General features: G+C 42.2%; 1 protein-coding gene across 3 annotated transcripts; it reads right to left on the bottom strand.

Moving 5' to 3' along the window:
• Positions 1–1,445: 1,445 nt before the first annotated feature.
• mark4a (MAP/microtubule affinity-regulating kinase 4a) lies at positions 1,446–23,372 on the bottom strand. 3 transcript variants are annotated; one of them, XM_062432707.1, is made up of 18 exons: positions 23,319–23,372; positions 20,231–20,428; positions 19,025–19,078; positions 14,707–14,755; positions 14,264–14,329; positions 11,222–11,292; positions 11,070–11,126; positions 10,289–10,525; positions 8,477–8,596; positions 8,283–8,382; positions 8,043–8,152; positions 7,664–7,850; positions 7,071–7,282; positions 5,884–5,987; positions 3,875–4,159; positions 2,647–2,729; positions 1,889–1,943; positions 1,446–1,782 (listed from the first exon to the last, which is right to left on the bottom strand). In XM_062432707.1, the coding sequence occupies exons 1-18, from the start codon at positions 23,370–23,372 to the stop codon at positions 1,446–1,448; spliced, it is 2,379 nt and encodes a 792-aa protein (XP_062288691.1). The 3 variants fall into 3 exon arrangements, with proteins under 3 accessions (XP_062288691.1, XP_062288692.1, XP_062288693.1); XM_062432709.1 differs by having other exon boundaries at positions 1,718–1,782; positions 1,899–1,943; XM_062432708.1 differs by lacking the exon at positions 2,647–2,729 and having other exon boundaries at positions 1,899–1,943.
• Between the last annotated feature and the right edge of the window lie 421 nt (positions 23,373–23,793).

Raw genomic sequence — 23,793 nt, 5'->3', positions numbered from 1 at the left:
GCAGAATAGAAGCGAGGAACTGCATTGCACTGAAAATAAACCAGACTCGCGTTATTTCGTGGTGGGACGAGTGACCCGCTTTCAAGGGCTAGGTTTGCAAGATGAGCCACGTTTGTGAGCGGTCTCGGCCCCGCTTTTATCGACTTGAAAGATTTGACTGATCGAGGGGCTTTGAGTCGGAACGTTTCTTCTCGAGTGAGCGTCGCTACTGCTGCTGTGTCTTCAGTACAATGCTTTTGAAGAAAAAGGTAAAGGGATGAGACGAGGTGGGAGGCTGGAAAAATCCAAATGCTTTGAACAAGTTTTACTGACGAGGACCTGTGCTGACAGACAATGAATGAATCCAGCCAATCAGAGAGCAGAGAGAGTTTCTTGGAAAGGTTATCAGCTGTGTGCATGTGAAGGCCTTTTCAAGTCAATTTCATCCTATTGCAGAGCCAGCATAGACAACTTATGCAATGATAGCAATCATATGAAAGTTATACAACCTTAACTCGCCAAATCAGCTGTATTCATTTAATTTAGATATTGGTGCTGCAAGAATCTAAAATGGAGCATGAGCTGCACAATAATATAATCTTTTCTTTTTTGTGTGTGAGTGAAATTGGGCTTGTTTTCTTTTTTTTAAATCTACATTTTTTTTTTAATTTCTGCTCATCCCATGCAGAGAAATGTGTAAAAGAATGTGATATAGAGACACCAGTTCATGAAGCTGAAGCTCATTAGTGTCAGTCAGCCTCTGATTGGCTGTTTCAAACGTCTGTCAGCCCAGCTCCCACTGACCTTAATCCAGTGCTGTCGTCACTGCTGTATGTACACAAATCAAAGCAACGCAGCTCTGCGGCTGCTTGTCAGACCATCTCCACGTTTGTACATGTTATTTTCCCCAGGTGATGAAAAGTCAGCAGATAATCACGTCATTGGTATGAAGAAAAAACATGAATGGTGCACATAAAAGGTGACATATCAAAGAACAATTAAAAAAAAAAAAGGACTGGCTGGTCAATGATGACCGATACACAAGAGATGATGTTTCTCTGTAGTGGTGAAAGTGACAGTGGGTAAAAACAATGATCAGAGCAATAAATAACAAAATAAAGAGTCATTATGGCTAGAGTAGCAATAAAAAATATTCAACTAGATTCCATCTGATCCAGGTCCAGTGGGTGCAGTCGCACAGTGAAGAAGTTGGCTGAGCTGGGTGGGGTTGATTGGATGGGAGGGGACGGGGACGGGGACGGGGGGGGGTTGCCTCAGTCTGAGTGTCTTTTACGGGTCAGATGTGTGTGTATCTGTGTGTGTGTGTATGGGGGGGGGGAGGGTAGTCATGAAAGAGACAGAATGAGAAGTCTTTTCTCTCGGGTCCAGCCCCTCGCCCCTTCTCACATACACATACACACTCGCTCACACAAAAACACACACTCGTACACAAGCGCACCCTCCGTTCAAAGTTCGAGGTCCTTGGAGATTTGGGTGGCAATGTCCCGAAAAGCTAGTGGTGCCCCCCAGAGTCGCGTGTAACGCACCCCATTAGAAGTCTCGGAGGCACCCGTGGATAGGTGGCACACCTCGGCCTCAAAAGCCACACGGCCCCCTGCCACGCCGTGGGTGCAGGAGAGCAGAAAGGGGCCAGCATGGTGGACCTGGCAGCCACATCCGACCGCCGCCTCCCGCAGAGCCAGTACCACCTCCGCAGGGTCCCGCCGCCCACCGCCTCTCAGATCCCAGCCACGTCCGACGGCCCGGGGCTCGGACGCTTTTTGATACCCAGGTAGATGGCAACTAAGAAAAACCATAAATATCAGAAACATAGTCAGACATTGCGATAATATTAGAAAACAGAAATGATCTATCTATTTTATAAAAACTGTTCATGCAGCTGGAGCACGCGGACTGACCTTGTGACCGCAAATCTCCTGATTCCCTCAGATTCATTTGTGACCCTGTAGGACAAACAGACAGCGTAAGAGGTAATCCATTGGAGTACAATGAGCCTTATGACCAACCCAGGACTCTCAGATGAGATGGCATTCAGTGGTGGATTTCACACAGTGAGACCAAAGCAAGCATCGACAACAAGCACGCAATATGCAGAACACTGTGTCCTGACTGACCTCAACTTATAGGATGGAACAGTTTTTCCTCACTCGCTAATTTTATAGCATGCAAGTATAAATGCAGTCCTTTTGACTTTTATTTGCCTCTGTGTGCGGTACTGCAGTGCACATTTCTATGCATTCATTGCTCCTAAAAACACATATAAACATTTAATGTGTTCCAACTCATGAACCACAAATACAACACGAAAACACAATTCTTCTAGGGGTATACTTATGCTCTGCATGGTAAAGAAGTAAAATGCTCATTGAGGCAGATTTCTACTGATGATAACAATCATCCTGCAAAAAAAAAAAAACAATAACTGAAATGAATCTCCCTTGATTGCAACCATGCTTGAAACCAAGTGCGTTACCTTCACAGTGTGACGATGATTAACGAGTCATGCAGACAAGCAATAATTCATAGACAGAGGAATGAAAAAGTCAAGGCAGGCATTCATGGACTTTAAGTCATTACAGTGTGACCAGTCAGACAAATGGGGCAACACAGGCAGACAAGAAAGAAGCGAGAGACATGGGAACTTACTAACTGTTTTTGATCCTTGTGGAAGAGTACAACCCGAGACTGATTTGTTTGAGCCCTGGCGCTTGGACGGGTCAAGGTTGACCCTGATGCCATGACAGGAGGAGGAGGAGGAGGAGGGGAGAAGCAGAACAAGATGAAGGTGGAGAAAAAGAGGGGAATATAGGGTAAGAGCGGGTGGTGGGGGTGGGGGTGGGGGGCAAGAGAGAATATAATTGAATCACAGGAGAGCAAGTGGTAGAAAAGAGCGCAGCGCAGGAGCTGATTGGCAAGGATAAAGCTGAGGTTTGATAAGATTAGACATGTGTGATTATGACGACTGGCAGGGAGAGGGGGAGCAGAGGATAATCCAGGGCTACGGAAGAGCTTGCCAAAAGGCCTACATGAGTAAAATGTTCTGATAAGCATGGATCCATACCCAGGTTGTGCTCAAACTGAAAAAGCAGAAACTTCATAACATAGCAGCATGATTTTTGTATCAAATTTGACTTCCTTGGTTTGTCTGCAGTGGGCATGTTACATCTGAGCTAATGTTCTGTCGAGCAATTTACACTCAGTTTAAAATCCGAAATCACAAAAATGTGAAAATACCAAAAAATACGTGATGCGAACATCAGGCCTTTGGAACAAGGAACAAGAAATAGATTTAAGTCTACATGGTAGTGTAAAGAGTTATGAAGGACTGTAGCAACTGATAATGTAATAATAGCTGCATATATGTATTTAAATGAAACAAAAGTCCCCTTTCAATAAATTGGAAGTGTAAAAAAATAAACATATTAGCCAACTTGTTAATATTTTCAAGTGGTGCAAAGGGTATACAGTATTTACTAAAATGTTTTAAATTACAGCCATTATATGAACTACTACTGAAACTTATATTGACAGCTAAGTTCAGTGTTTATTAAACTATGCTTATTTGCTTTTTGGTGGTGAACGATACCACTCATGTCTGTACGCTAAATGTGAAGCTACAGTCGGAGATGGTTAGCTTAGCTTAGCAAAAATACTGTAAGCTTTACCAGTGCTGGTAGGCTGATTCTTTTACCTTTGAACAGAGCCTGGTTAGCTGTTTCCTCCTGCCTTAAGTCTTTATGCTAAACTAAGCTAACTGACTGCTAGTTGTAGCTTTATGTTGAATGGACAGACATGAGCATTAAAGCCAATAAGCTTATTTCCCAAAATGTAAAATCATCCCTTTAAAATGTGTGTCATGGCAGCGTGCATCTACCTGCGAGTGAGTTTGGAGGTCAGCTTGGTGAAGAGGTTGGAGGTTGCCCTGGTGCGGGCGTGGGGCAGCGGGCTGGCGTCATGATGAGACAGGGTGGGTGAAGTGGGTGGAGCGGAGTAAACCGGGGGGCCACGGTCCCTCAGCTGTCCCCCATGAAAGGTGCTGCGGATTGTGGAGCCTCGGGTCAGGCGGCATCGATCCGAAGAGGAAGAGGAGGAGGCAGCTCCGGCCCCAGAGATGCTGAGCGTGGAGGGAGACGCTGCAGGCAAGCGGTGGCTCAGAGAGCTGCAGGGAGGACACAGAAAAAAGAGAAATTCATTACATAAAAACTCTTGAAATAAAAAGCAAGACTGTTATAAGTATCCATGCATTTTTCAACATGTAAAAATGGGTTCTTTGACAATAATCCCACCTAAATGTCTTCAATTAAAAAAAGAAATTGGAATAATTTAAAGGAGCATGTCATCATCATGTGTGAACATCCATTTGCAATGTTATCTACATTTAAGTACAACATTTCAAATTAACTCCATACTGAAAGAGAAAATGCCATTTTTCTGCTTTTTTCACTGGCATTTTATACCTCTTCTTACAACATATCTGACATCTGCACACCATCATACCGAACAGCTACACTCCCTATACAGCACAATAACTGACCCCCTGGCTATATGTTTATTTTCGTTTCAGGTTTTCACACACATTGACTTTCTCCAGGCACTGGCAATGGCAACAGAGCCTGGCACGTCTGTTATACACCATCGCCTTTTAAGTCCCCCTCTACTGAAAAATGTGTTTTTCTTCTCGTTCCTACAGTTTGATGTTTGAGTGTCACTATGCAGAATGATGTGCAGATTTGGACAGCTAAAACTTTTGAGACATAAAATTGCATATTGATAGATTCTGGATTTTTCAATGAGGGAGGAGTAGATGTAAATTTAAGAAATGTTTTGAGATTTTTTTTGTTGAAAAGCCTTATTCAGAAAGAAGTTACTATTTAGGTATTTTTATAAATCATAAGAAATGGCTGGAGGGGATCTTTAAGATATTATATATATATATATATATATATATATATAACAGATATAAAGATGGAAGAAATGTTTCTACTGTGTCTCTTCTGAGTTTGAGGATGCAGGCATAATGTTAGCAGAGCTGTAGAAAACAGAGACGGCAAGCTTCCAAGACACAAACCGCACTGGGAATTCTATTTCAGATTTTCACACATCCTTCTAACAGCACCACTGAAGGTGACAACTGCTATGTCTTAAATTACATATTATCAGGCAAAATAACTGAAGCATCCATCTTGCAGCAGCCTTTCAAATTTTATGTGTGGTTATAGCCTTGACAGAATATTCATGTTGTTGGCTGGACCGGACACAGACCAGTCCTATAGCCTTGAATATCTGTTACTGAGTGACTGAGTGATGAAGTTACACAACTGTTTGGCCATTCCAGTGTTGGAGTTTCTCTATTGGCAGCTACTTTTCTTAACACTGAAGCCCCAAGTGCAGGTGACTCTCAGCGGGACTGAGAAGAATTGAAATCAGTTTTACTAGCCTGCACGGTGGCTAGCAGCTATTTAGCATGGCTAGCATCATTAGCATAGCCGTGCTATGCGTAGCTCATAGGTTGTATTATCAGACAGTTTAACAGCAACCTGCTGGGCAATGTGACAGGTGTGTTTACAGTGTTTGTGTGTTCTAAAAGACAGCATGGATATTACCGGTAAGTCACAAAGCTGACGGACTGTTAGCCTAGCATGCTAATCATATGACTGAGACCATATGTTACCCAGCAGGGGGAGAACAGCTTATTAGAATAGTTCTCTTTCAAATCAAACATCCCAAGATATGAGGGGAAAGTATTGTTCTTGCAACTGCATTTATAACAGGTTTTTTTTAAGCAGATAGTACCTGCTTACTGAAAATATCAGATGCCACTGTATCTGTGGAAGATCTTTACAAACAAATATGAATATTTAAACCACCAACACAAAGTGGTACCTGTTGTCTTTGCCGTTTTGCAGAAGAGAGTGCCTGTCAGCGCCCGTGCGGTCCGTGCACACATATGTATTCCGGCGTGTCATGGCACTTCCAGGGATGTTATTCTACAGAGAGAGGAATAAGGTAAAAGGCAGGTACTAGCTGAAAATCACTTTGTCATTCAGTGGAGAAAAATCTACTACATGACTACATCTCAAAATATCATTAAAACATGGTACTAGCAGCATGATACATGTCTATTTCACAAAACTCTAGTGATTCTACTGATACTGAGAGTAACCGTGTTCACACCAAAAGCTGTTAAAAATGGTCTATACAGCTACAGTCTGCTTTATTTTCTGCCTGAAAAACACTCATACCACGTTCTTTAAAGGTTTAAGTGCTCACAAAATATATACAACATTTATATTGTCTCTAAATTCAAATCAAATGAGACGAGACATGATTTTTTATTTCAATTCTACCCTAAAGTGATTTGAAACACAAGCTGTGAAATTCTTCATGGGCTGGTGTAAATGTGAGTGAGTGAGATGTGTGTGAATAGTGGAAATACAACAGGATGTTTTAACAGTAATAAATGATAGTAAAAATAGCAGGCTCAGGTTAATGGTAAGTTGGTCTTAAGTGTACACAATGGGAAACCTATTGACAATGAACAGACCATAATAGCTCACTTAGGCCTTGTTACATTTTTCTTTTCTTTTTTTTGGTTGCGCATACAGTGGGAGGAGGTCCTTGAGATTTGAAAAGCTCTCTTGGCTAATTTGCATAAACTTTTGAGATGGTCCATAACTTCAGTTTTTCAGTTCCTGTCTTATGTCAAGTCAAGAAGAAGCCCCAGATTTTCAGATCTGATAAAAAACGTATTATTGTTATTGGTTGATGGCCCTCACTGAATGTCTAAATTTCCATCTATACCTTACGTATTTTGTGTTTACATTTTGGCAAATCTGAATCACAATCACCTCGATTACTTTGATACCGAAGACAAACACTAAAGTTCCGCTTATTGTAGAAATGCGTACGATGTGTTTGTTTAAATTTGACTGGGTTATGAGCCTGAGAAGTAATGGTGTGATGTTTGTGACTGGTAAAAAAAAAAAGAAACTAGGGCTGAACCCCTTTATCTGATACCTCGGGAACATCAAACTCTACTTCCTTGACGAGTAAATATATCTAGCACTAACCGTGGTGGCAGTCATGTCTTTGCGGCGGTCTGGGATCTCGGACTTGTTGGGGTTGTTGGCACTGCTGACCATTGGGCTGGAGGGAGGGAGGCTATGGCTTCCCATCACGCTGCAACTGGCCTTACGTGAAGGCATTCGTCCCTCCCGCAACTCCCGGTCGCCTGTGCTGGTCGGGCTCCGTTTGGGGTGCATGACGGGCATGGAGGGCCCGCCTTTGTTGTGGAGGACAGCAGAGCGCAGACACACAGAGACTCATATAAGGAATATTCTGCATATACAGGGGGATCCATAAAGTCTATTCATGATCTAGTACATAAAGCAGCCCCATCTTATGAAACAACTACCCAAATAAGCTCTTATCAGAAGCATCCAGGTAAGACACGCCTCAATAGTTTATTATATAGGTCAACAGTCTATGTATCTATGTTTTCCTTGTGAAAGCAAGTCTTGTATCAGCTCTTCAGGTGGGATTAAAAAACACATTTTTGTATGAGATTTGACCTAATCAGCTGATTAAAGTACAAGCGTCTCAGGTAGAGCTTCACTAGCCGCTGCACTACCTAAAGCATTAAAAGCTAAGAGGAGAGACTCACAGAAGTCGCTGTGTCGTCGCTGCCTGTGGTAGGTGGAGGCACTGCGCTGGGTCTTGCTATGCGAGGAGGAAGTGGAGGAGGAAGAGGAGCCAGTGGCTGAGGAGTGCTTGTTGGTCCCGTTGGTGATGGGGCTAGGTCTAACCCTCGCCAGGGACAGGCTACTAGCTGTGCGAGCCTCACTGGCGTCCTAGAAAGTCACAGCAATACCGGATTGGAAGGTGTGACCCCCGATCAATGGTGATTGAAGATGTCGGGGTTTTTACAATAATGTGCATGTACAATTGGTGATCAAGAACAAAGTCATTTATGGTATTTCAGTCATTACACTGGTTAGTATGTCAGCTAAATACTCAATATAAGGTAGATCTATACAACTCACGTCGCCTTTGCGGCCCAGCAGTAAGTAGGTGGCGGTGACCTCATTGTATTTCTGATTGAGCAGAGAGTCTTTGATTTCCTCTGAAGTGAAGCCCATCCCCACCATCACCTCTGAGGCACACAAACAACCAAATATGAAAGGTAAGGACAAAGACAGTGATATAGAACATGTTGTAGCTTGATCAGATTTAGAAGACCTGAATGGCAAGCAGGCTGACCACCAGTGGCCCATCTGACTCACCTATGCGAGCTGGATCACTGAAGTCTTCAACAGGTTCTATATGGGGCTTCAGATCCTCCCCGTCATACCCTGAATTTATCCACTTGTCCTTCATGACTTGCTGTAGAAACAGAAACAGAAATACAGACAATCCTCAGCTGGGTTTGAATTTCACATGAGATCAATTAGTTTGGTTTGGGTTTGGCACTCCTTACCTCCAGGGTGCACCGTTTGGAGGGATTGAGCACCAGGAATCGGCGAAGGATCCCCTCACAGTCTGTGGACATATAGAAGGGCACACGGTACTTTCCCCTCAGCACGCGCTCCCTCAGCTCCTGTTGGCCACAAACACATTTAGAATTCAACAAGCAAGAAAAAAAAAAGTAGCCCAAACCCGAACCAGGTGCTGGTTCCCAACACACGTTTTAAAAATGCTATGAGAGGAAATCAACAGTCATGACACACCTCCGAATCATTTAAACCAGTAATAGAAATTCTGACTTTCCCCACTCATTTTTTTTTTTTACTTATTCAACAGTACATACAAGAATGTTCCATTAATCTAAAGTCAGACTGATATAAGTGTGTGTTGCAGGAAAATGTAAATCCCCAAGTCGCTCACTGCAGGCAGTATGCTGGGGTGCGGTCAGATATGAGAGGGGTTAAACGCACATTTGTCTCCACCCTCTGGTAGAGCTCTAGGGGGTGACTCATTGCCATCTGCTGGATTTTGGATAAAAATGCTTTTTTTTTTTTTTTTTTGCTTTAAGTCCTACTTCAAGGTAAAGAATGCAACCAAAAAGAAGACAGAGAACAATGCTTTCTCACCACTACTCATCAAGGGGGGGTGATATTTAGAATGGAAATTATTTTAATTCTATGTCCATTTGGTGTATATCTAAACGAATGAGTAGATATAGTGTATAAAAAGGCTAAACTGCATAAAAAGGGTGAAGCCATGTCAACAGTCCCTTCTTTCAAATCCGTACACATTGATGTAAGAGTTACGTATCATCCAGACACGCATACAGAACATACCGTACATGCACATACTATCTGTAACTACACACTGTTCCATAAGTAGAAACAACCAAAACACATCTCCAACTGCTCTGCACTCGGTGTGTGTAAATAGGCTACTTGCTTACATGCTCACCAGCCACTATTTACAAGAATATTTTTTTTAATAGACAAAAACTAAGCATTTCAGCTTAATCAGTGGACATTATAACACGATTTATATGAATGATTAAACATTTTTCCAGGAAATTACTGAAAATGGAGAAAAAGGAGAGAAACTGAGAGCAAAAAAAGTCCTGGACCACATTCAGAACCAGGCTATCGCAGCTACACGTAACACACTGAGCCATGACTGAGTCACCAGGATGCCACTACATCCCTGGATTAGATTCAGACTGTATTCAAAGGCCACATATCTGCCCTTTGCACTGGTTGGGCAGAAATTCTATCATCCTCTGTAAACTCATCACCTAATCTAAGATAACTCTCTTAGCAAACGAAATCACGCTGTGCCAACACAATGATCAACACAGTATACGTTTCATATGGCACCAGAATGTTTCATCGGTTATAAAACACCATTTATTCGTTATACTCAAAGGTTGTTTTTTTTTAATCATATATATAGGTCTAACAGTGCCTGTGCAAATGCAAAAAATATAATTTTATAGTTGACAGAAAGTTCATATATATAAATGCAGGAAAACTAAATCAGGTGTAGAAGTTAAAGAAAAGTGGGAATGCTGAAAAGGCAAATTACAACCTTCATCACCAATTACTTCCAAGACAGTGAAAATACAAAACCCTGTAAGAGTATATGAGGATATGCTTTTAAGAATCATACTGCATGTCTCCATTTTTTACTCTACCTCTCTAATGTAAGAGGGTTATTTGAAACTATTCATTTCAATAGATGTAAACCCATTACTGTTACAATAACTCCCTCAGGAACCATCCTGTCTGAGTGTACCCAGGCAGACAGGCGGTCCCTCCTCCCATCCACTTGCCTTCAGGTTCTGCCCATCAAAGGGCAGCGAGCCGCTGACCAGCGTGTAGAGGATGACTCCGAGACTCCAGACGTCCACCTCAGGCCCATCATACTTCTTGCCCTGGAAAAGCTCGGGGGCAGCGTAGGGTGGCGAGCCACAGAACGTGTCCAGCTTGTTGCCCAGCGTGAACTCGTTGCTGAAGCCGAAGTCGGCGATCTTGATGTTGGCGTCGGCATCCAGCAGAAGGTTCTCCGCCTGAGTCCAACATACACCGATGCAGAGGAGGAGGAGGCAGGGATTGACAACAGGAGGAAGGGAGGAAGAGTAGAAGAGAACAACACGATGGGCAGAAAATAATTGGATGGGGGAGGAGGAAGGGGAAAGAGGTAAAGTGGAAAGACAAGAGGAACAGGAGTTGTGATGGAGAAAAAAAGCGAGAGCGAATGAGAGACAGATGGGGAGGGGGGTGGTGCTTGCGTGTTGTCCAACTACATAGATACTGGACATGACTCATAGTGTATATATGTCACTGTGTGTGTTCAGGAATGAAATAATCTATTAGAACAGCAGCCAGGCTCTGACTGCCTTCCCGGCTTGGTAAAAAAAAAAAAGCCTTTCCACTCATCAGTGCGATTAAGATGCTAAAGGGCCCTTTTCACATACACAGATTAAGACTAGTCCCAGATTATAATTTTTTAGTTCAGTGTAATCTGTCAGTGAAAGAAATGTCCTAGTCTTGGACTAGCCTTAATCCCTTCATTTCTGAAAGCAGCCCAAAACATCTTCTGAGCTTTCTCACCTTTAAATCTCTGTGGACAATGTTCTTCGTGTGGCAGTAGTGGACAGCGGAAACAATCTGTGGACATGAGGAGACAGACAAAAACCTGAAGTGCTGACAATTAAATGTGAGGATTGATGCAATGTAGGTAACAAGAGGAGGGGAATTCTTACCTGTCGAAATTTGGCTCTGGCTTCAACCTCCTTCATTCTCCCATGAGACACGAGGTAGTCAAACACTTCACCTGTGAGTGAGGGCGGTAGAAAGAAGTCAGTTAGGTAATAAAAGGGGCATTATAGACATATTATTGGATCTAGTGGTGATATACACAATACATTTCAATCACATTAATTCAGTTATTTATATTTATAAATTATGAGTGCTGTCAACGTGTCAACTTGAAGTTTATTGTTCCCAAAAGGAAATGTGTCTTGCAAGATCATGAAACATAAAACTCAGAGAGACTAGTCTACAATTAGGGAAAAATATAATTTGCTTTTGTTCTGAGATTCATATGATAAGATTGATACCACTTCCATATTTGCCCATTTAATAAGAAGCAAGGGTTAGGTTTTAGGGTTAGGGTTAGCTAGTAGCCAGATAGCTTAGCTTAGCATAAATACTGGAACATAGCTAGCCCAGCTCTGTCATTTCATGTGAGCTAAATCTGGCTACCAGCACTAATTAACACATTATATCTTGTTATTTTAAAGTCTGACTATGACTCTGTTTAAATCATTTCTATTATCTCACAACTGCCATACTCAAAGTGGCTGCTGTGACTATAATCGATACAAAAATAAGTATTTCCATGTCTTTAAACTAAGCTAACCAAGATATTGGTATAGGTCCTTTCAACAAAGTCTTGGCAATTAAACAATGTGTATTTTCTAAAAAAAAAAGAAAAAAAGAAAACACCTATTCCTTTGAACAGAAGATTTAAAAAATGTAATAAATATGTAAGGTAAAATAAATTAAGTTCTAAGCTGTACTAATACACACCGCACTCATTCCAATGTAGTGACAGAGTGACACATCATTTGAAATTCTAACTCCAGACCATAGTACACCCAAGGGAAACCGATATCTGAGCGTATGCATTACTATTGTTAAACCCACACACAGGTCAGCAAAACCACCAATTATGTGGCTGCTTTTGTTTTTGAGGACTGTGATATTTTTGTTCCACCCCTGAACTCCAAATAATAGATATGCATATTATTTTTTTTCTCCCAAAGAATCTCACTAGGGAAAAAATGTAATAAAATATAAATATGGGATGAGTAAAAGATAAAAGAACTTCCTCTGCTCTCCCCTCCCCTCAGCTTAAGGAAGAAATGTTGACCCCCACCTCACAATAATTTCCGTACAGTCCCTTAGATCTTGTTTTAATATAATTATGTTCATGAAATATACATTTTGATACAAGTGGAAAGTACATTTTGGTTTTCACAAGGCTTTAGGCGTCCCAAAAAACTCCTTGTGTTCTTTTTTTAATCTCTTATTCAAAGCGGTATGGGCCTGACAGAGAGCCACATTTGAAACTGTGTCTTTGACATCCTCCAAGGTCACAGCGAGCAAATGATTTTGGGTCAGAACACAGAAAAACTGAACGAGTGCGGACAAAAAAACTGACACAAATGGAAACGTAACAAAAGGCTAATGGAAGCTAAACGAAAAGGAGAGCAGTGTTGTGTTTACAGGCAGTTTAAACTGCAGCACCATTACTGCAGAGAGGCTGCTCAGTTATTTATGTTGCGGTTCCATAGTCTATTAACTTTGAATGTAGAAGCGTACAACACCTATTAGAGTAGAGGCCACACTCATCATTTATAAAAAGGTACTGTCTTTCATATCAGATCACACAAAAAAACAGCTGCTGTAAACTGCAGTCAATTAAAAAAATTACCCTCCCCATTATCCAGATAATGTTATTTTTTGTTTTCTTTATCTGAAAAAACACTATTGAAACTAATTGATGTACACTGTAAAGAAGTGACTTCCTCATATGAGATTAGTTATTTAATTAGTTACTGTTAAAATGCTGTATAATAGATTAAATCAACTGTCAAAGTGGGCTCAGATGTTAAATGAAATGAATACATGTTTACCACATTGTCATCTGTCAATTAAATTTTGCAGCATTAATTAAACGTACAACAAGCATTCAGTTTTTCTGTCCAAAGATTATGTGCTGGACTATTATTTATTATGTGACTTCCTGGAGTCTACGCTAACTGACTTGAAACCCTGATGGTAACAACAAGACTGTAAAGGCAGATTTTTGGACAAAGACTATTGAAACGGTACATGGACGTAGTGTATTATTTTATTATTTGTATTTATGTATTAATTAATTGAAGAAATGAATACATATGTGCTGGCTATATCAATGGTATAATTCGTTTTGTTTGTACTTATGTTGTATGTAGGCCTGTCACAATAACTACTGCTGTTGGACGATATATTGTCTCAGAAATAATCGCGATACACGATATTATTGTCATTTGAATATCATTTTATACCACTGATATAATGGGGTGGGAGGGTGGGATTGGAGAGTGGGCGCTAAGCTTCTCTAAAAATATAGATTGTCATTATCTATTATCTATTATATTACCTTTGATTCCATATAAGCGGCGCAGCTTACTTCTGTAGTCTCAACTCAGGACTTACACAGTGAGGAATGGAGGACAGTGAATGTGACATGAATAGCCTCTTAGCTGCTAATGTGAAGTGTGGCAATATTGAAGTCAAAAAATGATCGAGGTCATGTCCATGTATCATATGATAAGTCTATATAAAGACATGATGATGTTGATAATTACAGTATTGTTTAAGTTGATAACATTATTGTGACAGGCCTAGTTGTGTATACATATTGCACTGATAATAAAGTTAAACATAAAAACCCTTTCTCCATTTCCAATTTTTATGCTAAACAAAGCTAACTGTCTCCTCACTGTAGCTTCACATAATGTACAGACATGAGAAAGGTATCAATTTTCTCACCAAAACTCTCAGCAAGAAAGCAAATATACTTATTTTTCTAATTATCAAATCATTTCTTTAAGCTGTTCATAAGATGAGGAAAAATACCTATGAAACAAACTATGTTTCTGGACTTTTATCATCCAATTAGAGACCAATAAAGTGCATCATAAATCCAAATATATGTCATAGTATTTCCTGCACATAATGGTCGAGGTACCCACCTCCACTGGCGTACTCCATGATTAGGTAAAGGGTCTTATCCGTCTCAATCACCTCGAACAGCTGTACTGTAGCCCGAAACAGAAACAGATTAAAATCACATATCTAAACAGATCATGCTCACGTTATAAATAATAGCACAGCCGTCTGTCTGTCTTAATACTGAGGAAACCCCCCTCCCCCACCCTACCCCCACCCGCTAATGCTGTGGGGGGTTTTTTTGATTCAAATGACATTTCAGCTTTAGAAAATCCAACCTCGTGACCTCCATATGAGGTCTGACACGCTGCTCGCTACAGTCCAGTCAATGAACGCTCTAAAGCTTATTCAAAGCATTATTTCTCCGTTTGCTCACACGAACACACACACACACACACACACACAGGCAAAACACACAAACAAAACTCACACATAAAGCCCATTGAGATGTATGCATGTGCCTTACCTATGTTAGGGTGATTTAAGCCTTTCATTATTCGTACCTCCCGAAAGAGCTGGGAAGAAGAAGCAAAATGTTCATTTCAGGATCATATTGGACAAGATTTTTTCATTCATTATGTTCATGGCGAGAAATATTTAATATGTTTATTTTATATAGGAATCATATATATTAAATGGACTCGAGGTAGGATTTCTCAATGTTTTCTAGACTGTGACATTGTCCATAGGTCCAAGAATTCACATGAACCCCAGAAGTTACGGAGATATCAGGTAGTCATGTAAATGGTTGACATTCATACAGATATTATTATGCTTTTCAGGCTCCTCATTTTAACCTGATAGTCTGTCTTCTGATATAAATCCCAAATGTGGATCAACATTACCAGAACTTATCATGTCCAATCTAACCACTAAATTTAACTGAAGTAAGTTCCTAAAATTGTCATGAGATTTGTCCTGCTGGGACACAAACAGGAAGGGAACACACAACCTCCTAATCAGAGATATAGAAACCTGTGATTTCTCTTTGTCATTTGCTTTACTGTCAATCCAGCTTTCATATTTGTTTGATATTTAATTTTCATCACAAAAGCTGTCTGTTAATATCATGTGAATCCCATTAAAGTTGCAAAATATAGCAAATTTAAGCCACTGGTGCATATTCTGACATGCATCTTTTCAGTGTGGTGTCAAACACAAATTGGACTCAATGATTATCTTGTTTATACCCCTAAATCTCTCCCATAATACCAGGTTTCAACGTATACTGGGTGGCTTCACCAGTAATGCTGGTCCCGAGCAATTTTGGCATTTCAATAGTAAGATTAAAATGGAAAATGTGCCTACTATAATCATATTCATTAGCATATTAATACACCACTTCATAGATTAGTGAAGGAAGTGTGGAGGCAACATTACATGGACTGCTTGTTTATGTATCATATAGTCTATGTGGAATCAATTCTGCTGCCGAAATCAGAAGAAGAACCCCTCAGAGATCGGGGGTGGACCAGTACAGGCAGACGGATTTATACTTTTGTCCTAAAAATAACAGTATGCCTTTCAGTGTCTGATATTCATCCAAATGAGAATTTGCGAGGGTGACATCAACCAAAAAAAAAAAAAAAACCCTCTTCGCCATAGGAAAAAAAAACACAACAACAAATGGCCCACACACAAATGTGATGAATCTCCAGCCAAAAACAGAGCAACTTCTACTCTGTGTGAGCGCTTCCCACTGCATGTGATATGTCTACTCTGGGATATATTTGTACACTTTGTCAGAGCACAGCAAGGGATTAAATGTGAGCCAGCTCCCCTGGTTTCACGTATATAACAGTACAGTCCATCACAGAAACCAGCGACTCTCCTCCACATCATAGACTCTGCTAAGAAAAAAAAGAAAAAGATGGTGTGATAATCCCCCCCCCCTCTTTTCTCAATCCTCCTCCCCTTCTCCTGTTTCCCGATGTGTCTCCCTCCGTTCCCTCCTCCTTCATTCAATTCCTCTAGCTGTCTTCTCCTCTAGCAGTGCCCCAACGTCACTGTTGCCATAGCGACCCAGGTATTAAGACCAGGCTCTTTCCCGGCTTCTCCAGCTGTGCTAGAGGGGAATCTTGGGATACGTAGTGCTGAAGCGTCTCATCATCCGGCGGCCTATTAATTCCCTGCTCGTCATGCCAAGGCTGAGCGGTCACATCCGTCAAAACAGAAAAAAAACAACCTCCCCCCCCGGCAACAAGTTCGACCCCGCTCGTCGCTAACGACCGCAAATAAATAGCCAACCTACGGTAACACTGACAGGGATGGACACACATACACTGTGGCTCCTTTTGCAATTCCTTGCTGCAATTAAAACCGAGCTGATGGAAATTGAATGTAAGTTTCAGCTTCAGTCAAACCTCATCTGACACATATTTAGTATGCAGGTGTCCTCCAACATCACAGAAGCCAGTCTAAAAATCTGTAACCTCCTCCTGTAATCTGTCATTTCCTCTTATGTGAAATCCTTTTTCATGGATGTTGGGATTTGATTTTCACATCTGTGATTTCACTTCCCTCCTTCTCCTTCCTCTCCCCCTCCACTTTTACCCACCCCTGTACAATACATGTCCCTCTTTCCTTCTTCCCCCTCTACATACATTACCATCCAGATTATGTTAATATGGGCTCTTTCATGTCTTCAGTACTAAGGATTTTCTCTAGCCCACGGGTATGTAAAGAAGCCCACTATCATCGCCAGCCAATTGTAGAGCATTCTCTCCAATGAGTGGCCGATCCTTCACCTCTCTCGTCAATCCTGCCCCTAAATGTTGCACCATTGTCTCTCGAGGCAACTACTCCGGTCCAACACAAGCACCAGGCATGAAGACAAGATAACATACAAGTTAGGATTACAGTTCCTGCTTCTATTCTAGCCAGATAAGGTAAATAAAAACACGTTCTGTCATGATATAACAACCGGAATTATGATGAGTCAAAGCATCAGGATTAGAGGAAGCCAAATTATCAAAAGGGCAATGGCTCACTATGGGGAAAGTAAATTGCATTTATTTACTAAAGCCTGGATAATAACAACCCAAGGTCATTGCTATTATTGCTCTCTAAATACACAGAAAAAAAAGTCAGATGAAAAACAATAAACAGTAAAAAAAAATTAAATTTTCTTTAATCGCTATTTATTCTGATATTTTTATGATGTTACGAGTAAAGCAAAAAATAGAGCAATTCTAAGAGCCAACAGATGAACAGTTATTCCACATCTGCTCTTTCCAGTAGAATATATGACCTAATTAAAGAGAAGCGGGGGGGGGGGCCTTTACACTGTAACGCTGTTTCTGGGGTCCAAGAAATCCTAGCTACACCCCTGCTACTTTAATCCTACATTTCACCTCATGCGAAGAAGGAACTGGTATTTTTTTTTTTTTTTTACTGTATGTAGCATGTCATACAGACATCTTCCAGTCCAACTAAATCACACGCACGCTACACACATATAAAAGAACAATTATTTCATCCCTGATTTGATCCTTGTGGTCTGTTCACTTTTTGCCCACAGGCAGAGTGGCTCATGCAGGGGCCGAGGGGGAGGTAGAAAGAGATAAGAGAGAGAGAGAGAGGGAGGGACAGACTTACGGCTCAATGAGGAAGACACTTTGGCCCATATGTGCATAGAAGCAGCATTACGGGGTAAATAGGAGTTGACTGGATGGTTGTCTGGATACATTGTTTGTCTCCTGTAAGCTTTTATTCACATTTATTTCTTCACTGCATGTTTTTTTTATGTTATCTGACTGTGTGTGATGCAGCAGCATTAGGCACACATGATTGGATAGAAAAGCTTTTGATTGATGTGTTTGTATGATGGGTTAGAGATATCCGAGCATGTGATCAACCCACGATCAAACTGCCTTCATGTCAGCCATGTTGTGTCTGGATGTCTACCAGTCCAGGTCTCTACTGCTCCAGATGTCTCTACTGTAATTTCCAGTCCTGAATCTGAGTCAAGTGTGTGTGTGTGTGTGTGTGTGTGTGTTTGTGTGTGTGTGTGTCTGCGCCATGCTGAGGTTGCCCTTGATCGCTGGCGAAAAAACCAAAGTGTCCACTGTTCCGCCTCTGACCTTCATGCACAACAAACCTCGAGTGTCCACCATTCAGGCTCAACATTCAACATGCTGACCGGCACAGAAAACTGAAGCCAGCCCGAAGCTTTTTTTCTAAAGATGCGCCCCCCGTCCACCCCTTCTCTCAACGAAATGGCCACCGGACCAAACATCACCGACCACAAAAAAATCAGCTGCAAATGCGTCGCGGTTTTTCTTTGTTGTCCACAGCAACGTGCGTTCGGTTCAGGGGAAGACAGATGAAGAACGCAGATACAAAAAAAAAAAAAAAAAAAGAGGGTGGGTTGGGTGACCACTGTTTCCGAGATGAGTCACCTCCCCTCTCTCAGGGCAGCGATTAGCCCAGAGAGAGACGAGAGATGATCCCTGGAACAGAGGTCTCCTCTCGCTCTCATCCAGTCCCTAGCACCTGCCAAACAGCATCACATCCCATGAGCCCTCTTCTCTATCAGCTGCTCTCTCATTCCTGCCCCTTCTGAAGGGGGAGGGGGGGGGGGGGACACAGCTGAGGATAAACCTGAACCTCTCAGTACCCAACGGCATATCAGCATTTTGTTGAGTTACATCAATGTGATCGGAATCTTCCACATTTTATAAGTCTTGCTGCTGCGTATGAAGGCAGATAGCATTACACGAGGGTTTTATTTTGTAACTGAGAACATGATGCGCATATTCAAGTATCAAAAAGGAGAAACTCACCTTTTGTAGGCTGGTTGGGTTCAACTGAGTTTTGTCAATTATTTTTATTGCAACCTGAAAGAGACAATCAAGCAATTTTTTCATGAGGCAAAGTTAACACATCATCCTTATCATTTGCCTCTTTACATGATGCTCAGAAGCCTTTTTCTACTCATGTCATTGATCCAAATCCAAGAATCCTCTCCCAACATCCAAGACTTTGAGAAAAATAGTATTCCGAGGAGAGCAGTAGATCGGCTATATCTGTCTACCAAAGTAGGTGAATGTGGACTGAGGCCACTGTGAACATTTAGGCTACTTCAACAAGCTGTGGTAAAGTCAATTTGAGTGGTTTTAATCCCTGCTGACTTGCATTGGCAGGACTAACAGAGGCTATAATGATGGTTTACTGCCAATTGCTGAAAAAAATAAAATCATTGGTTTCAAAGTGTTTAGGCATCATAAGAACAAGGCTTAAAATACTGAAACTCATTTTACATTACAGTAGTCTCAGTTCAGTATGATACACATATTACTGTAATCATTTAGTATTTAGTGTTTCAATCCTGTAACTGAACCAATAAAACCATTTCACTTCACTTGGAGGAGATTAAATGAGGAGGTGAAAAAAGATTTGAAATATGATGCTGAAATTCTTAAAGAGGAACGCCGCCAATTTTCTACATTTTTCCATAATCAATTAATCGTTTGGAGCAATTTTTAAGAAAAAAAGGCCAAATTCTTCGACTGCAGCTTCTCAGTTGTGAGTATTTTATGGTTTCTTTAGTCTTCTATGAAAGTAAACTGAATGTGTTTGAGTTGTGGTGTGTGTTGGGACATAATTAGACATTTGAGGGCATCGTTTTCGGCTTTGGGAAACAGTAATGAACATTTTTATGGACCAAATCAAAGAAATAATCTAGAACTTAATTGATAATGAAAATAATTGTTAGTTGCAGCCCTAGTTGGGTAGTACTACTGCATATGTGAATAATAAGTATGAAGCTGTTTGTGGCTGTGTTGAATCTGATAAATTGGATCAAGTGATGTAACTTAAGTCAGTATGAGCGGTGTGGAGAAAGATGTCAAGAGAATGGAGCTGCATTGACATTATATTGACTACATTGGTGGAGAACTCTTTGAAGCACACCAGCAACTATCAGCTGAAACCCCTCCATCTCCTTATCCCCTCCTCCCACCCTGGACCTCCAGCGCCCCGTGTCTCACCTCCTTTCCCGTCAGGATGTGGCGGGCCAGCTTGACCTTGGCAAAGTTTCCCTTGCCGATGGTCTTGAGCAGGCGGTAGTTGCCAATGTGCGGCTGCTCGTCGGAGCAGGAGGCGATGGAGTTCCTGCACCGGGCGCCCAGCGAGCGGCTGGACTGGCTGGTGGCCTTGTCTGAGCGGCTGGCCCCCAGCGACACATGCTGGAAGAAAATGACAGGGTGGGGGTTAAAGAGAGGGGGGGGGGGAGGGGGGCTGGGGGGTCAATCACTGTGCCAACACCAATATTACACAAGGACCTCCAGGACTGTCTGCAACCAGAGAGCACTGATGTTCTCCAGAAGCTAAATGATCTGACTTCACAACCTGGTTATAAACTCTGTTCACTAAAGAATAGGGTGAGAATATGCTGAGTTTACACAGGAACTAAACTGTTTCAACCAGTGAACCCTCTGTCATGCTGTGTCATCGGCCACACCGAGCCTCTGCACAGATGAGCGCATATCACATAAACATAAAGTACTCAGGTAATCATACAATAACCAGCCCATCTGTACATATAATTGAAATACTGAGAAACGGAAATGTCTGTGCCAAATCAATAGAATCCAGAATTCCACCAGATGTTTGTTTCATAAACACAAAAAAGGGTGATGTTGAGCTTCATGTGATTACATGCCCCTCATTTCTGGCTTAACAGCTGCTGTCCAGCACATGAACACTTGAGCATATTGTTTCCATTTTGGGTTCAGCATCACCTTCTTTATAAGTCTACCACCTGAATGCTGGAAGATGTCTTCATGCAAGATGACAGCGTATGAACGTAATGCTTTTGCTTCAAATCTGAGGCAGCCCTGAAGCTTTCACAGGCCTGTAAACAGTTAGCTGTGCTGCTGCTGCTGCTGCTGCTGCTGCTGCTGCTGCATGCTACCACCTGATGCTGCTCCATTCTGGACCCCAAACGCTCGGGAGCACTGTGCAGCGATGATAGAGTCCAAAGCTTGAGTCACAGATAATTTTTCTAGCCAGGAAGCAGAGCAGAAGAGAAAGGGAGGACAACAAATGTGCATTTACACAAACAAAGCGTGATGTATTACAGTACGCAGCGGCTTCTTGTCATGTGACAAACTGAGGCCTCAACACTGAAAAGATACAGGGGAGGAAAGACAGAGACGAGATGATGGTAGTGGTGGGGGAGGGGGGGGGGGGGGGGGGGGGACAAAAGGCAACACCAGGAGATAAAGAAACTTGGATATCTGATGGAAAAAGGAGGTGAGGGAAGAAAAGAAGGAGTCAACCAGAGAAATGGTAACTAATGCAGAGGAATATAGGAGGAAAGAGTAAAAAAAGGGAGCAGATGCCGGCACAGTGGTCCCTGGCCGGTCCCAGGCCCTGAGGCATCACACTTCCATCCCCCCAGCATGTCATCCTGCTCTCAGCATCAAACACACACACACACATACAAAACACAACCACGCAGCCTTTAAGCCCCACCTTCAGACACTCCCTCCCTTTCCATGCTTCCTTCCCTGTTCTCACGCCCAACCTCGAGCCAATTTGGACCCCTACTTCCCACAATCATCGACGCCTACTGTAAAAGAGTCCCAACCAACTGCACCAGAGGGGGGGGGGGGGGCTTTCTTTCTTTTTTTCTTCTTCTTTTTTTCCCCCTTTTTTTTCTCCACAGCGTGCAGCAGAGTACATTAATCCACCGACTGTACGCCCCACATCAAACCGAGCCTCACCTGTGCCTGTGTGGCAAAGCACAACACTTCTCTCGGTCAATTCACTCATCTGTCATCATCGCTTAATTGTGGAGTGATGACAGCAGATCGAGATCCATTCTAATGGAAGGAGCGGATCTGCATTTATAATCAATCATGCACCTCTTAAACTTACACGCTTATGCACATCCAGTCAGTCACACACACACACACACACACACACACACACACACACACACACACACACACACACACACACACACACACACACACACATATATCTACTGGCTTAACCATCCCTCTGTGCTGAAAGCTCTGCTAACAAACAGATGGGAGGGAGTCTTGCCAGAAGTGTTTAGGGCAGAGAAATGACATAATGCAACGTCAGTCAGTCATGTCACCATTTTGATATACATTAATAAGGAGTGTAAATAGATAGATAGATAGATAGATAGATAGATAGATAGATAGATAGATAGATAGATAGATAGATAGATAGATAGATAGACGTGCAGACTCTGTGATTCTATCTGTCTCACTTGAATAAACCCCCTGTTTCTTTCTGCAGGCCGCTACTGTTTTCCACTGTACTGAATGTATGGCGCTGTCTGACACCCACTGGATCTGGGGTTGGGCGCTTTGTAGGCTGCGCAGCAATGGACTGCACATCATTTTACGCAGTAATCCCCTCGCTTCATAAGAACAACCCAGATATTCTCTATACATTTATTTTGGCCCATCCGTGCGCTCGTTCCCACCCATCCAATTTCAGGAGAATATACATGCGCGTGCATACACACACACATATAGACACACACACACATACACACACACACAGCAGCAGCAGCAGCAAGGAGTATAATGTGACATCACTATCTCTCCAAAGCCTTATAATAAGAGGTGACGGCTGGTTTTCAGGCTTTCTGCGCATATCCGCTGAGTGTTATCGTATGCGGATGGACTCATTCCGGGCTGTTTGCCTGCCATCAGCTCTTTCCCTGCGCAGACACTCAAGGTTAGCCCATTTTGAAAAAGACTGTCCTGCTGAAATATCCATCCAATATCACCCCCAGAGTCCTTTAACCTAATGAGGAAAAATAGCTCCATCTAAGCCTCCCATCTGCACAGAGATCATACCCAGTGAATGGCAATAAGGGCCACACACACACACACACACACACACACACACACACACACACACACACACACACACACACCTATATAGGAGATATATATATGAGGAGATGTTTGTTTTAAGGATGCATGATTTATCTTTTGCATGCACACACACACACACACACACACACACATACACACACACACACACACACACACACACATGCAGGCTATAGGCTGTAATTGCACTTACATGGTCTCCAGTACTCCTGTCGTTTCCAGACGGTAATGCAGATCGAGAGGACATGTTGTTTTCTTGCTCCTTTTCCCTGAGTAAGAATCACGGTGTGTATGTGCGGATGATATACAGGCTCCACAGACGGAATAACATCCGCAGATGCGACCCTGTGTCCCAAATCAATCTGCCTCTTCTCCAACCGGCCGAGCCGCGGTCGAGAGGAGACCTCTGCCTATCATGGCAGCAATGGATATCTGGAGAGAGAGAGGGGGGGGGTGTCCTCAAACAAGCTGCATTTTCCACCATGCAACTTTGCAAAAAAAATAAAAAATAAATACGGGCCTATCAAGGATGCAGCAGATGCAATGCAATGCAAATCCCGAGCATCGAATAAGTGCTAAAATGCGGTGATGTTTGGCCGGTACCCAGCGTCTCTGTTGCGACTCTCCACCCCCTGCCTCATCTCGCCATACAAAACAAACACGGCTCC

This window comes from Scomber scombrus, chromosome 14 (assembly GCF_963691925.1).
Source record: "Scomber scombrus chromosome 14, fScoSco1.1, whole genome shotgun sequence".
Taxonomy (NCBI): Eukaryota; Metazoa; Chordata; class Actinopteri; order Scombriformes; family Scombridae; genus Scomber; species Scomber scombrus.
The sequence above is the reverse complement of the archived record's forward strand: the minus strand, read 5'-3'. Positions and strand labels throughout refer to the sequence as shown.

Excerpts from the sequence above, each read along its gene's own strand:
- mark4a (XM_062432707.1), bottom strand. The coding sequence starts at position 23,372 with ATGTCCTCTCGATCTGCATTACCGTCTGGAAACGACAGGAGTACTGGA. Across the intron at positions 19,079-20,230 it reads ACATCCTGACGGGAAAGGAG|GTTGCAATAAAAATAATTGA; the intron begins GTGAGACACGGG and ends TGTCTCTTTCAG. Across the intron at positions 8,153-8,282 it reads CAGTGATCCAGCTCGCATAG|AGGTGATGGTGGGGATGGGC; the intron begins GTGAGTCAGATG and ends TGTGTGCCTCAG.